The sequence below is a fragment of the Poecilia formosa genome, unplaced genomic scaffold (genome assembly GCF_000485575.1).
Source record: "Poecilia formosa unplaced genomic scaffold, Poecilia_formosa-5.1.2 Scaffold14, whole genome shotgun sequence".
Taxonomy (NCBI): Eukaryota; Metazoa; Chordata; class Actinopteri; order Cyprinodontiformes; family Poeciliidae; genus Poecilia; species Poecilia formosa.
Window position 1 is genome coordinate 3,988,613 of NW_006799953.1, and position 15,604 is coordinate 4,004,216.

The 15,604-nt window shown below is 39.1% G+C and overlaps 1 protein-coding gene across 1 annotated transcript in view; it reads right to left on the reverse strand.

Moving 5' to 3' along the window:
* The window catches only part of ophn1 (oligophrenin 1), a 58,959-nt gene that overhangs the window by 14,076 nt on the left and 29,279 nt on the right, over positions 1-15,604 (reverse strand). The window contains exons 13-17 of the mRNA XM_016668346.1: positions 9,639-9,672; positions 9,445-9,507; positions 8,272-8,346; positions 532-616; positions 129-187 (exon numbers count right to left, since the gene is read on the reverse strand). Coding sequence (XP_016523832.1) covers positions 129-187; positions 532-616; positions 8,272-8,346; positions 9,445-9,507; positions 9,639-9,672 — 316 coding nt within the window. The remainder of the gene's footprint in view (positions 1-128; positions 188-531; positions 617-8,271; positions 8,347-9,444; positions 9,508-9,638; positions 9,673-15,604) is intronic.

Below are 15,604 nucleotides of genomic sequence, written 5' to 3' on the forward strand. Positions count from 1 at the left end.
GATCAAATATTTTTCAGAGAAACGGTTGGACTCAACTGGTAATATGCAACATAACTCAACTTTAGGGTTCATGCTGTAACCCATCCATGCAGAGCTTAGCAAAGTAAAAGCTCTCAAACATGTCTTACTTGCAGCACTCATGAGTTCTCCGTGCAGATCGTAGGTCATTAGAGGTTCAGAAAGATTCCTGTGGGAAAGGAAAGACAAAATGAGAAAACACATGGGGAACATAAATTAAAACATCAAACACCGAAAGAATAAAACAAGAATCCACTCATTAAATAGTCACACTATTAAGAAGTTAAAGAGTGAGCCCTCTGGTGGGGTTAGTTTGGAAACAGCAAGTTGTGTCTAATGCCAGATGATAAAACGGTTTTCTGGAAAACATCTAATTCCTTGTGGAAACATTTTGAAATGACGTAACGTGTGACCAAATGTAACGTAATTAATGAAAAATCATACTGCGTGGATTTTGTTTTGTTTTTTCTTTTCGGCACGTATCCATAAACACACACGCACAAACGAACGCACCTCAGGTAGAACTTTAATGCACTTGTAATGGTTTTATCATCCCAGTCGCTGCTGTTGAGATCCACATTTGCAGGATTTGAGCGATCTACAAAGGAGCAAAAGGCATGTGGTAAGTTTAGAAACATGTGGGATGTGTTGCTCTTTTCCTTCTTCTGGGGGGTTTGTACAAGGGCAATTAAATTATGAAGTAAGAGAGACACAGGTCGTTTTTGGTACACCTCCAATATCCTTTGTGATTATATAAACTCTTAGAGGCACCAAATGTCTAAGTATTCATCATTCACCAAGCAGCAGAGCTAGATAAAGGTCAGCTTCACAGGATGAGTTTGTTGGCCATGCTATAAATCTGATACATCTTCCATGAGGAGAAGTCAAAGATTTCTATTACAGGTAAAGATGAGTCATCATCTTGACAATTGACTCCATCATCTCCTGACTTGGAAAAGTTTCCATATTTCACCATCCACCTGCAAAATCATAGTAGAGGTAATGACCGTCATTTCCTCAGTTCCTTTCGACTCGATATCGTCGTCCGAGGAAACGCTCTTGTTGTCGTCAAACGGTAGTCTCGATACGCGTCACCGGCGCTGCAGGAAACTAATTCCAGCATCAGCTTCTTGTCCAAACAGATTGGGGGATTTATCCATGAACACGAGTCTTGCAAAAGCTTTGAACTTCTTCCACGTGTTATGTTGCACGCACCAACATTAATGTACTTTTATTGGGGTTAGATGTCATCTAACCCCCTTGATTCTCATCTCCCTTCAGCACTCCGTTTGGGATTTGTCCCACTGAGTTAAATTTCTCAGGATGCATTTCCAGCAGGCCAATCAGCGAACAGAAAGAGGAGTTGTGAACGGTGATGTCAAGTTTCTGCAGTATTTATGAATTGTTGTCTGCCTGTGATTGTAATTTGCCAATGGCAGCGGAGGAAGTGAACAAACCAGTCAGTCTGCGTTGGCCACGGTTCCAAATGTAGAGCAATAAAAGTCGGAACAAGAGGAATGCTGCAACATGAACAGTCACCTCGTTCAGCTCGGCATTTCTCTCTTTGCAGAGGGTGATGGTTGCTTACAGCCCACATAATTTCCGTTAAACTTCATAGCGTAGCTTCCTTCAAGGTCGAGCTGGCGCATAACATGCGTCACGGCCAAATGTTAGCGATTAACATCAGATCCAATCGTTTAAAACTTCAACACAGTCCATGCCTCGAGCAGGCAACTGTTCCTCAACAGTAGAGGATCCAGACTCTCTGTACGAAGCAAAGCGTAGTACAAGGAGCTGGTTTTTACCAGGCTGTAGTGGAGGTAAACGATACATTTTTGTTTGTTTGTTTTTTGTTGTTTTATTTTTTTTTTTTACAAAGAAATATACAAAGTGAAGCATGCATTTGTATTCATCACCCCTGTTGTATGCTTTTCAGGCCTGTCACGATAAATCGTCCCAGAAATTATTGCAATAAATGAGAATTTTGTTGCTTTGAATCATTTCTACAGAATGTTTAACACTGGGAATGAAAATTATTTTAAATATTCACAACAACCAAAACAACAAATAAATTGCAAGTCTCTGTAAACAAAATTGTCATTTAAAAAAGGGCCTAGTTGAGACCAAAGCACCAGACTGAAGCTTTTTATCATCCAATCTTTGGTAGAAAGACACAGAGAGAAAGAGAGAAAAGAGAAAAACAATTATTCAGATGGAAATTATCCAGCTTGTTTTAATTTATCATGCGATTAATTGATTTATTTTATATTGCGACAGGCTTAATATTTTGTAGAACAATATTTTTCTCCAATTATAGCTGCAGGTTGTTGTCCCCCCCTCCCCCACCAAGTATGTCTCTCCCAACTTTGTGCATCAACAATCTGAGTTAAACTCCTGAATGCAGTAAAAGGAGCTAAACACCAGACAATCCAGATATTTTTCCAGAACAGTATTTGAAAACCTCAACTTTTTTTGTTACATGAAATCACAATAACACTGTGGCTGTAAGAGGACAACATGTGAACAAGTTCAAGGGTTATGAATACTTTAGCCAGGCATCGCATGTAGAGGTCCACGGGGCATGAATTATTCCACGTTAGCCAACTGTGTTATTTGTTTTAAAGATGAGTGATACCTGATCTCATACTGGAGTCATGTTTCCGGTCCATGAACCAGGTGCCACACAGCTTATGAGGTCTGCAAGCATTTCTGTTAACTGCTCACTTGCTCTTGCGCACTTAGGTATTTATTGCAAAGTAACTGCAAACCAAAAACATGATTTCATCCCCTTTTCTTTTTTCTTTAAGCGCTTTTAAAAAAAAAATCCCCCTTCTTGTCCCCCTGTTCAATCTGCAAAGAATTTCCATCAACTAAAATAGATTTATTTAGTATCCTGGATATGAGTTGGAAATGCAAAATAATGAGCTGCACAATTCAACTGAGTAAATCCTGGGATTTTTTTTTTCTTGTTTTTCAGAAGGGGTGATTCCCATTATTTGGACTTTGTGTGAAAGCGTACAAAGCTGAATCCCACCCTACAAATACCCATGTGTCACAGTCTATATTTTCTTTTTTTTAAATCCTGTAATTATTCTTTAAAAATTAAAAATTAATGCTGCTCTGCTTGAAGCCTCTTGACCTCTGCCCTCCAGTAAAGGAGCGCTGATCCAGCAGCTGCTCTGTGTGAAGCACACTCAGATCAGCCAGGTTTTTCTTTATATTTCCCTCATTATAACTTAAAAAACTGTAAGCCAGGATTTATTATTGAGGGTGTTTATAGCATCATTTGACGCTCCTTTGAATCCAACACCTCTTGATCACCAGTTACTTTTTCAAGCCAGGATGAATGGCTTGTTAAGAGACGGAGAAATCTGCTCATTCACATGGCAAAGCGACACGCATGCTTTCTGCTACTGTATCTCTGAGGCTTCGCTCTCTTTGCCATGAAATGTATCAAATGTAGCGTGTTTGCTCAGCTGACAACCTGCAGCAGTCGCTGAGTTGGTAATTTAGCAACGTCTCACCACCGCAAGTGTTGTTTTTCGCTCAAACTAAAACTAAATGAGGGTAAAAAGATGTTTACGTACGCTTAAATAAGGAACAGATGTCAATCAATCAAAGCTGCACCAGTTCAATTTAAGGACTGAAATGCCAACATTAATACCGCGTCATCGAGCTGTGAACTGTTTAGCTGACAGGAGTTGTTATAAGACATTTTCAACTTTTGCATCAGGTTATCTTGACAAACCTACAGCAAATGTATTTTATAAATGCTATGTGACAGAAAAACACAAAGTAGGGCACAAAGGCAAAAAACGTGCATATTTTTTCAGAAATTTACACATGAAATTAATTTGTCTTGTACTCAGGTTAACACTTTTCAGAACCACCTTTTTGCTCCATTTATCCTTCCATCAAATTTGACCATAATCCCCGTTTCTGCTGAGGGGGGGAAAAAAAGGATCTCCACAGCATGCTGCTGCCACTGCCATGTTTGAAGGTGGGGATGATGTGTCTAGGGTGATGTGGAGCTCCTGCAGAGTTACCGTGTGGCTCCCGGCTCATTCTTTAAATGTTGCTCTAATTATCCGGCTTGTCAGTTTTGGTGGACGCCGGCCTTTGTGTTAAGCCCCGGCTCACACCGTGGGATTTAAAAAATCGTATGGGACTTAAACATCTCCCACTGTGTGACCTCGATGTGACAATAACCCCTGTCACACCGCATGAAAATGCCAGACTGCACAACTTGTTTCCATAGACCAGGGGCCACCAACTCCGGTCCTCAAGAGCTAATATCCTACAACTTTTAGGTGCACCATTTCGCCAACTCACCTGAGTCAAATGGCCAAATTTTCTCATCAGCATTTCTTCAGTCCAGTAATAAATGGTCTGCTAATTGTGGATATTAGTGTTATTACTATTAGAGCAGAAAAAATGAGAGAAGGGAGCGGCATGGCTGCACAAAAGAGGACTGCAATGAGAATTGGGTTGAGGCAGAGGTCACATTGCACTATTTGCCAATAACATAATAGACCCTGCTTCAGATCTGTCACAGTTTGCCTTTTGTCAGGGGAGCGCTAAATTGCGTCTGTCATACTGAATGATCAAGGTCACCATCAGAAATTTTCTCTCACAATGAAAGGTTTGTTGCGTATGGCGACCAATAATCGCGCAGCGTGAGCCCAGCTTTAGTAGGTTTCTGAGTGGTAAAATGGAAAGTGCTCAAAGATGTTGTTTTATAACGCAACCATGTCTTAGTGTTCTTCCCAACTTTATCTCAGAACTGTCCCATAAAAATAATTAAAACCACAGGATGAACAGCTGCTAAATTTACTCAGAAATGAATTGTAATACTACAAGAAAACAACCAGTTTCTGTGCTCCACTAATCTGGAACAAACTTACAGAAAACTGAGAAACTGCCAAAACACTGAGTTCCTTTAACTCAAGGCTAAAAACAACTGGAACATTGATTTTTGAGTATTTGATGTATATTTCCTTGAAGGTTTTGATGATGGCATTTGACAAAATGTAAAGTTTATTGCCGTTTCATAATTGGTTACTGAATTATGTAGTTATGGTGTAAAGCACTTTGAACTGCCTTGTTGTTGAAATGTGCTATAAAAATAAAACTTGACTTAAATACAAAAGGTTGTTTCAAATGATGATTTCATTCATTAAAGGAAAAAAAGTTATCCAAACCAAGCTGGCCCTCTGGGAAAAGTAATTGCCCCCATTCTTAAACCATGAATCAACCTTGATTCAACTACATTTTTTCTTTCTTTTTTTTTTTTTTTTAAAAAGCTTGGCTCAACTTCACAGGCGAAACACAAGTTTGATTATCACCTCACCTGCAGATATAATAAATAATTGTAGGAGAACCTTTCTGACGCCTGAAAGTTCTCAAAAAGAAACAAATCATCCAAAAACAGTAGAAAAACAAAGTGATTAATGTCTGTCAGTCTGGAAATGGTTACAAAGCTCAAGACTTTGGGTTGCCAGCAAACCAAACCAAGAGCCATAATCAACATCTGGAGAAAACGTGCAGCAGTGGTGAACCTTCCCAGGAGAGACCGGTTAACCAAAATTACTACAAGATCTTATCAAAAAAAATAAAAAAAAAATGTTTTGGAGTAGCCTAGTCAAAGTCTGGACTTAAATCAAATTCAAATGTTGTAGTATAACCATAAACATGTCAAACATGAGTCCTCTGTGGCAGTGGTAGAAACTCATTCCCAGTTATAGGAAACTCTTGATGTCAATTAGTTATTATTGGTTACTAGGCTTAGGAGGCACTGCTCTGTTTCCCCGCAATAAATGAAGGCATCACTTAACAGCTTCTAATCTCAAGTTATCTCTATTCAAATATTAATAATCTAAAACATTTAGGCATGACAAAGAAGCAAAAACAAGACATTTATTGGCGCTAAGTTAATAAATTGATGTTTGCAAGTTAATGAGACCTGAATCTACAGAGCCTTAAAAAGACAGTTACAAAGTCGGCCTTCTATCACCTGAAGAGCATCTCAAAGATTAGAGTATTATCTCTGCAAGATCTAGAGGAACTCATCCGTGCGTTTATCTTCGTCACATAGATCACAAGTCTGCCTAAAAAAAAATATTTAATCAACCAGACAAATGCAGCTGATCCAGAACGCTGCAGCTCGCGTTCTCACTAAAACCAGGAAGATAGAGTACATCACTCCAGCTGTACAGTCCCTACACTCAGAGATTCTGGTCTGCTCTGCATCCCTAGAACCAGAACCGAACATAGAGAACCAACATTCAGCTTCTATGCACCACAAATCTGGAACAAACTTACAGAAACATGCAAAACAGCTGAAACACTGACCTTCTTTAAATCTAGACTAAAACCCACCTTGCTGAGTTGCTTTTGAAACAGAATAAATTAAACATTAATCAACAATCTGATGTGTAACGACGGTAAAGGTAATGTTTCAATTGTTGGCTGTGTGTTCTATGACTTTGTATTTATGTGCCTTGTTGCTGAAAGGTGCTATACAAACTCAATTTGATTGATTGACTGATTGACAAAGAGCCTCCAGTCAGCTAGTTAGCACTCATAGCTTCTCAGTTTTAGTGTTAAAGATATAACAGGAGGCCATTCGTTAGGTTTTACATTGGGTTCCACGTATTTTTGTTTCACCAGAAATATTTCCAAACAGATAAACTTTTTTTTGTAAGCAAGAGAAAAGTGTGAAAGCCTGGTTTCAGACAGCTGATCAGCAAAGTGCAGCATCGCTTTTGGGAGTGGCAAAGCCAGGCTGCTCTATGGACCTTACCAAGCCCCGCCCAGAAACGCCCCTCGACAGTCCCACGTGGCTGCATGTCTCACAAACAAAGCCTCGCGGAGCTTCGTTTCTATGTGTAAACATGGCGTCTTTCGTTTCAACTGACTCTCTACAAAGTATTTCTGAGTCGATTAGTGTAGAATTTCTGCCGGATTTTCAAAAAATATGAGCGACGACAATGGACAGGGGAACAAACAAGTTCATGTCATCTTTTTTGGACGAAATCAAGCTGTTTGAGCCACGCAATGCCTCCAACATTGTGCGCGTCGCAGCTAAATGCGACCGGTCGATGAGGAAAACAGCAGATCCTCACACCATCAGCATGAATATAGCTGTGGACAAGATCACTGATGCCTATTGTTCTTGCAAGGCTGGGTAAGTCGGCATTCATGGTTTTGAGGGTTACTTTTGGAATCAGTGATTTCTGTTGTTGGCAAATGTTTGAGTGTGCCTAGGCCTGTTACTCGGTACTCGGTGCTAACGTGGCTAACATGATTACAGTTTAGTAAAAAGCCTTTTCAGGTAAAATAAAGTCTTTAATGTATGTCTGATACGGTACACATTGCATATTGATCTGTTCAGCTAACGTAAGACTGTGTAACAGACAGGATTCACGGTGTAGAAGTTGTATCGGTACTGCCATTATGCTGTACTTAGCTAAAAGGTTTTCAAAATGAATGTGTTTATTATTGACTTTTTTTCAGACTTGGGGGTCATTATTCACACATTATAGCCCTCCTTAAGACCTTACAATATTTCAAGCTTCAAAATTCAAAAGGGATCGGGAGGTGCTGGTGCCTATCTCTAGCTAACGTTCCGGGCGAGAGGCGGGGTCACCCTGGACAGGTCGCCAGTCTGTTGCAGGGCCACTCAAAATATCCCCATTCACTAAACACAAAGAAAGCAAAGTAATGATACTTACACCAGCACACACTCCTTTCTTTTTATTGATCTTACGACAGTTGAGTTGCAAATGCGGTCGTGCACAAGCTTTGATCCAAGCAAGGCATTCCATATCAGATTTGGGAAATCTGTGAATTTTATTTCCACAAATACGATCAGGATACCTGACATCGCCTGTACAGATTCCCCACTGACAGTGGAGAACCATTCTTATTTGAGTTCTGTTGCAAAATCTTTGATTGTGTAGATTGTGGTCTGCTAGTCCACAATCTACATTAGCATGTGTATACTACTTTAGCTTTTGTTTGTGAGACGGTCAATAACGTGGTAGCTGCGCAGTGACGTCAAATGGGCATTAGCCAATGAAACGTGGACCCTGTGGTAAGGTCCATGGTCCACACACCTGGCATCTCATTACCTTGACCTTCTATGCACGTGGCGGAAAATGTTGCAGATCCTCTTAAGTGTTAGAGGAGGTTAATGTGCTTAAAAAAGCAAATGGGCAGATGGCGCTCACGTTCACAGACTTGTGTCCTTACCAAAGAAGGAGTTCAGGAGCTTCTGCACTTGGATGTTGCTGCCGACTGTCCTGTACACTCCTTCTTGTGTGGCGGCTGGACAGAGGAGAGGGGAGGATACAGGAAAAAAATAATTTAAAAAATCAAGGGAGTATAATCAGGGCAGGTGATGTAGGGTGGAAATGTACCACATGCTTTCTTTAATGCCTGACATGAGACAGAATGAAAATGTTCTTTTCTGCATTTAACTCCTGCCTGAAACTACTCGTAGACAAGTTGCATCCTTACTGTAGGTAATCCTGTTTCCTTAAATCAAACCTTGGCGCTGCTGCAAAGATGCAATTAAAAAAGAAATGGCTCAATGTTTCTGTGTTTGCTACTGAAGACGCTCTCCAAAGAAACAGTGAGAAACGTCAAAGATCAAAGTTGAAACACATTCTTCATTTAATCATTTGAGACTTTCGCCACGATTCAATTTTGCTTAATTTGAAGTTCTGACTCTAGAGTTTAAAACACAAAATGTGTTTGGAGAATTCATGCCAAATTCACAAGGAGCGAGGAAAGAAAGTAAGGAAAGAAGAAGAAAAAGATGGGAAGAAGGAGGGATTGAAGAAAGGAAGCAAGGAAGGAAGGAAAAGAAAAAAACAGGACAGACTAAACAAAAGGAGAATGGATACAAGGACTAAATGGAGGAAGGACATTGTGAAGGTAGAAGGCAAAGAAAGGACAACATGAGACAGACCAAAGAGAACCAACTAAAGAAGGGCATGAGGAAGAGCCGAGGCAGAAAGGAAAGACTGAATGGCTACATAACGAAGGGCACAACAAAGGAAAGAAAGAAGGAGAAATAAAGACAGAAAGAAGGAATGATACAAGGTATCAAGGACATTTAGACAGCGGGACGGGGAGTAAAGTATTTTGATACACTATTATTTTCTTTTTTCATTCTGATCCAGATCCGGAAAACTCTGTAATAAAATTTGAGACTTTTCCAGACTGCGTAGGAAGCCTGGATGTGCCGAGGGAAGAGCTTTCCAACCTGAAGCAGGTTTCATATGAGCCTTTTAACGGCGCTGTGATGAGCGATAGCTCCCCTTCACAGCAATCCCAAGGAGTGATGCCAACAGACGACTCAACTACGCCCCCAACAGGCGAGTAAGAAACCAACAAGAACACGGACAGTAAAAAACTTACCTTTAGTTTCAATGTAGTTGAAGCACTTTCGCACAAACTTGAATCCAGTTTCATTTAGTTCCACTGCAGGAAAGCAAACAACAACAACAACAAAAAAAGAAAAATACCCCCCCACAGAAATGAGACCTTTCCACAGAAAAACTGAATATTTTATCACAACTTCAGGCTCGGGGGGATAGTGATGACTGACTTACTTTCTGCTTGCTTGTGAATGGGGGAGTGATAAATCTGAAATGAAAATAGCAAATGTAAAAAGAAATTGAAGACTGTGGAGCATGTGGAAAAATCCACCACTGTGATTAATGACTGCATCCATTTTTTAAGCGAAAGAGGAGGAAAAAAGAAAGAAAGAAAGAAAAAAACTTATGGTTCAAGGCAACAAATCCATGGGATTCAGCTTCCTATGCACAGCGACAGACCTTCGGGATGAGTTACGAGGTGATGAGCGCCATTTTCTGGTTTCAGTTAACGGTTTTATAGCATAGAACGACAACGAGGAGCAGAAAAAGAACAATGCATTCAATCTTTGGGTAAATTTGGCTCCGGTACTGCAGGTACAGCTGCCAGCAAGTCAGACTTAGAACTTCTGACCGTGAGACCAGACCTTATCAAACGTGCTGGTCTTTATATCAATGCTTCAATCTGATTCTCTTCCTGAAACAGCGTGCTACTCCTCCTCCTCATGGCTCTGACAGCCATTAAAGCCATGAGGCTAAGGGCTAAGTACAGAGCAGCGGGAGATGCTGAGAGAGTCTTGTTCAATGACCGCGAAGCAGCATTGGAGGGAAAATATATGGTAGTCACACCCGACAATTGATTCAGAGGCTGCTGACTTCCAGCATGCTGTGTTATGGTATTCCCACAGAGTTACATTCTGCATCAGTACTAAAATCTAACATATGGGAAGAAAAAAAACAAAAAAAAAAACAATAATAATGGGGATGCCAGAGTGAATAATTACTAAGAGTTAAAAGCGAAAGTCCATTTTCCAGCATTTTGAATGATTGATTTCCTTTCTGTGCCAAACAAGAAAATTGCCAACATATCCAGTCGCTTAAGAGACTCTGGAGAAGTACATGCAGGGATTTCTTTCCCCTTGACTGCCAAACACTTAAAAAAAAGTTTTTTAATGGGGAATAACTTTTTATTTTGGGATGTGAGATCAGGCATGTCGATGTCTTGGCCGTGAAAGGCGCAAAATGTTGCCAAAACATTCATCGAAACTGTAATGCATCAGTCTAGTGGTCAACTGTGATTTATGGCTGTTTTAACACTCACAGCAGAACAGAAACGAGGGCCAGTTTGGGTCTACCAGAGACGTCTGGAAATAGGAGGCATCAAGTTATCTGCAGCTACACGCATTCATTATTAGACTCGTTTTTGGAGAGTGGAACAACAGAAATTAGCCAAAGAGAAAAGTGATATGTTCAGTTTTTGCATGTTTCTGAAAAAACTGGAAAAAAAAAAAAAAAGGGAAATCCAGATCATTAAATGAATTCCAAATCTATGAATGCATTAACAAGCAGGAACACCGATGCATGTTTTTTTTTTTTTAAATAAAAATCAGATATCATGTACATATATGCCTTGATGCATCCTGCAAAACATTTTAATAATGAACTTTTTCACGTTGTGTTACGTTCCGACAAACTTCAAAGAATTTGTTTGGGATTTATGTGATTGAGCAAAAATGAAAAAGTACCACAAAACTGTGAGGTTAGAGGAAAATTCTGGTTTTTACATTAAATGTACAGGGTTTTCCCCTGAAAACTTGCTAAACTTAATGGTAGAGATCGTAGGGCAATCATCCAGCAGCCCATCATGTTACCAAGTTAAAAAAATGTTTAAAATTTACAGAAAAAGTTGTACTATTGGAAGTCATTATTAATATCTAAGCACCAACTATAAAGTCTTAAAAAAGCAAAACATAAAAAAACCAATGAAAATAAAAATATTTTGCACTTCAATTGTTTCATCCTAATTAAAGTGTCCAAAAATATTTTATCCTTTATCTGTGACTTGTCACTTTATTCGCTTAAATTGTTAGTGTGTAGACCAGTAAAAACTTTAATGTATTAATCCTGATATATACATTAAGATTAAATTACACTCAAGTGTCTGTTTGCTTATTAGTGTATTTCTGAAGTAGGACAGAAAACAAACTAATGCCACACTTTTCAGATTTTTATCCACGAAAATTTTTGAAAACCACAACATATTCTTCCAGTTCACAAGTGTGTTACTTTGTGTTGATCTCTCATGTAAATCCCAATAAAAAGCAGTGTAAAGTACTGAAAAAAATATATAAAACTTGATACTTTATAAAGAAATGTATTTTAGTTTAATTAAAAATGACCTCCATTAAAGAATCTGCAGTTTCAAATATTAAATAAAAATGCCAATCCATAGTGTTAAAATACTGAAATCTGTCTTTAGATGAACATTTACTACCACAGCTGTGCTTCTAGATTCCTCACAGTGGGACAAAAAAGTATCCAGTCAGACACTGATTGTGCAAGTTCACCTTCTTAACGAGAGGTCAGTAATTTTCACTACAGGTTCACTTCAACTATGAGAGCCAAAAATTAAAAGAATAAAAATTATAAAACAGAAATCAAAGAAAACATTGTAGCATTTTTAAAGAATTTATTTGTGCATTATGGTGGAAAATAAGTACTTGGTCAATAAAAAACGCTCAACAATACTTTGCAACATAACCTTTGTTGGCAATGGTCAAACATTTCCTGATTGTATTTTGGCCCATTCCACCTTGCAGCTCTCCTGTAGGGCAGTGATGCTTTGGGCTTGTTGATGGCAAACTTTCAACTCCTTACAAACATTTTCTATGGGGTTGAGGTCTAGAAGCTGGGTAATCCACTTCAGGACCTTGAAGTGCTTTTTAACGGAGCCACTCCGCTGTTGTCCGACTAGTGCGTTTGGGGATCATTGTCATGCCGGAAGACAAAGCCTGTTCCACCTTCAATGCTCTCACTGATGGGAGGAGGTTTTGGCTTGAAATTTCCCGATGCACTGCCCTGTTCATCGCTCATTCACATCAACCTGCTTGCTTACTGTAGAGTCATTCTTCCCAGCCTGGTGCAAATCTGCAGTTTTCTTCCTGGTGGCTCTTTGGTCTTGGCTCAGTTTGGAGTGTGACTGCATGAGGTTGTGGACAGGTGTCTTTTATACAGATAATGAGTGGAGGATGGAAGAGCTTCTTAAAGAAGAAAACACAGATGTGTGCTTGTTTGTGGGCGACCCAATACTTATCTTCCACCATAATTTACAAAGAAATTCTTTAAAAATCCTAAAATGTGATTTCCTGGAATTTTTTATGTCCCGTTTTGTCTCTTATTATTAAAGTGTACCTATGATGAAAATTACTGACCTCTCATCTTTCTAAGCAGGAGAACTTCCCCAATCAGTGGCTGAATAAATACTTTTTTTTTTTTGCCCCACTGTATCTCGCCTCTCATTCAGGACATTGTAATGTGAAAGACACAATTCTGGCGACCATTATTTACGTCCAACTGCGAAAGCGTTTTAAAAGAAAATGAAGTTCTGGGAGCTTTCAGTCAGGTTTTAAATCACTTTGCAGCTCAGTCTTTGCTTTGTTCAGCATCTTAAATGAAATCCTTCTGGATACATTTTCAGGGGACCATGTGGTCCTGATTCTCCAAGATTCATCGCCTCTTTCAAGATAGTAGATCACAATATCTGAATATTGTGTTTACGACACCGTGGAGATATTTGTAACCTAAATGAGAACTAATTTTTAGCTCTGGGCTGTCTTTTTATGCTAACCTAAATCATTTTAGAGCATCCTCCATTCCACTATCATGTGGAGCCCCACAGGGTTCAATTCTTGGACTTCTACTTTTTTTTTTCTTAGCTGATCTTAGAAAGCATGACATTACTTCTCACTGCTTTACAAAAGATACCAAGATTTATGCGCTCCTGAAACAAATGGATGACTTCTCGATGTTGACTTTTGGTCTTTCCCAGTGACCATGGGCACTGTGGTACACTATAAAACACCAACTGTCTAATTTAGGTTTTAAAATGGACAGCGATTTCAAGCTGAGTGGTCAGAAAAGTGCAGGGGTGTGATCCATCTCGTTCAGCTGAGGCACCTGGCCAAAATAAAACCGATGTCAAAACATGACTTTGAAAGAGAAAGCCATGCTTTAATTACAACTCGACTGGATTACTGGAATGATTTGTTTGTTGGTGTTAAGCTGCCTTCCTTGGCATTCCTTCAGTGGGCACAAAATGCTACCGCAAAGATTTAGACTGGAACACGGAGGAGTTCCCGTTTTATTTTCATTACACAGGCTGCCCGTCTACTTTAGACTTCATTTAAAAAGTTTTTGTTGGGAAATATTTGAATGGTCTTACCCCTCAGTACCAATCTGGACAACCGCCCTCGTACTGCCTTTCTCGGTCGCACAGACCAGCTGAGCAGATTTTGCTGAACTTAGGTGGAAAGTGCTGAAGCACCAGGGCTTTTGCTGTTTGAAGTTCACAAATTTTTAACAGCCTCTTCATTTTTAAATCTGTAGTGAAAAACAATGTCTTCAGTTTAGCTTTTAACCCGGTATAAGAAGTCATTGGTATTTTGATTTTATTGTTTTATATGACTCATGCATTGCGTATTTCTACCGAAACCACTAGTTGCATTTTATTCTGTTTTGCTCATGTTTTTGTTTCTCTTCTTTTGCATTTTCATGTTTTGTGTTTGATGTTTTTAAAAGTGCTTAATGAACAAAGTCGGCTTTGGCGTGCAGGGAATTTACCCGTCAGTGTAAACTGCAAGAGTAGGCTTTAAAAAAAATATGATGACTCTGACGGGGAAGTGGCGCAGCAAAAGGGCACTAAAATGTGTGCCACGTGTCATTTTCACATCCTTTATTTGTCTTTGTCAACCACAAGCAAATAATAGACTGAATTGGTTAAGATGCGACATTCATCAAGAGGCGCAAAACGAAAGAAAATCCTCTGTAGTGAGTAGGATCTTTTTTTCCTTTCCCCAAGATGCAGAACAGATGTATTTTCTGCAGAATTTGCTCCATCAACACCAAACCCTATTTGGTTTAAAGTCATTTGAGGCTGCAGCCAACCAACCTGCACACAAATACCTTGTTGTGCGCTGAAAGCATCATGATACCTCAGATGTATCTTGTACAGAACCCAGTGCCTCATAAATGCCAGTTAAGCAGTTAAATGCCAGTTAATGTTAAGCTGCCAGTCGTCATGCTGTTTTACACCTACACAAATAATTGAACATCATTTAAACAGGATTTTTCTCAGCTGGTTGTTTCTCAGCTCCAGTTTTTTTTGTTTTTGTTTTTTTGCAAACTACATTTAATTAGATGCATTTTAAACATCCTCAAAAATAATCAGTGGTGCAAAAAGCTTTTTCAAAATTGAGTTTTGGTTGCAGATATGCTACCTCCAAACTGAATGATGTCACATTGTTGTTGGGCTTTTATGGATCAAGTTGTTCTATGGATATAAAAGCACACAACAAATCAACATCAGTGGATTGAAAAACAAGAATTTGGGGAAGAAAAAAAATGTTTGCTTACATTGTGGATTTTCTGCTATCAACACATGTTCAAAATTATCCATACAGGTAAAAATAAAAACACGCAACTCCATTAATATTTAATTTGATGTCCCTTTGAGATTTTCGCCTCAAACATGTGCTTTTAGAATTAGCAGAGTTCACTGAAACTGGTTTGTTTCCCAGGGCAGACTTGGCTTTTAAAAGTGGTGCATAAATTCTTAGTAGGGTTGATTTCGGGGTTTTGGAAAGACTATTACAAAAACCTAAAATAACGATTTCGAAACCATTTTTTATGTTTGTTTGGGAACATTTTCATACTGGAACACACCACATTATATCCAAGTTTCAAATCATCTGAGCCAAACTGTAATCTTAAGAAAAAAGGCAATTAGTTGGGATGTTTAGGATCAACTTAGGAGCCACAAATGCTCAAGCCAGCTAACAATAAATTCCTGCTTCAAAATCAACAACTTTAATGCTCAACTGATCTTTACATCTGCCCGCATGGACAGGCCCATCGCCTCCTGGGACAAAGTTGTCTGGTCAGAACCGACAAATATTAAGCTATCTGACTTCAAAGGAAGTAAAGTT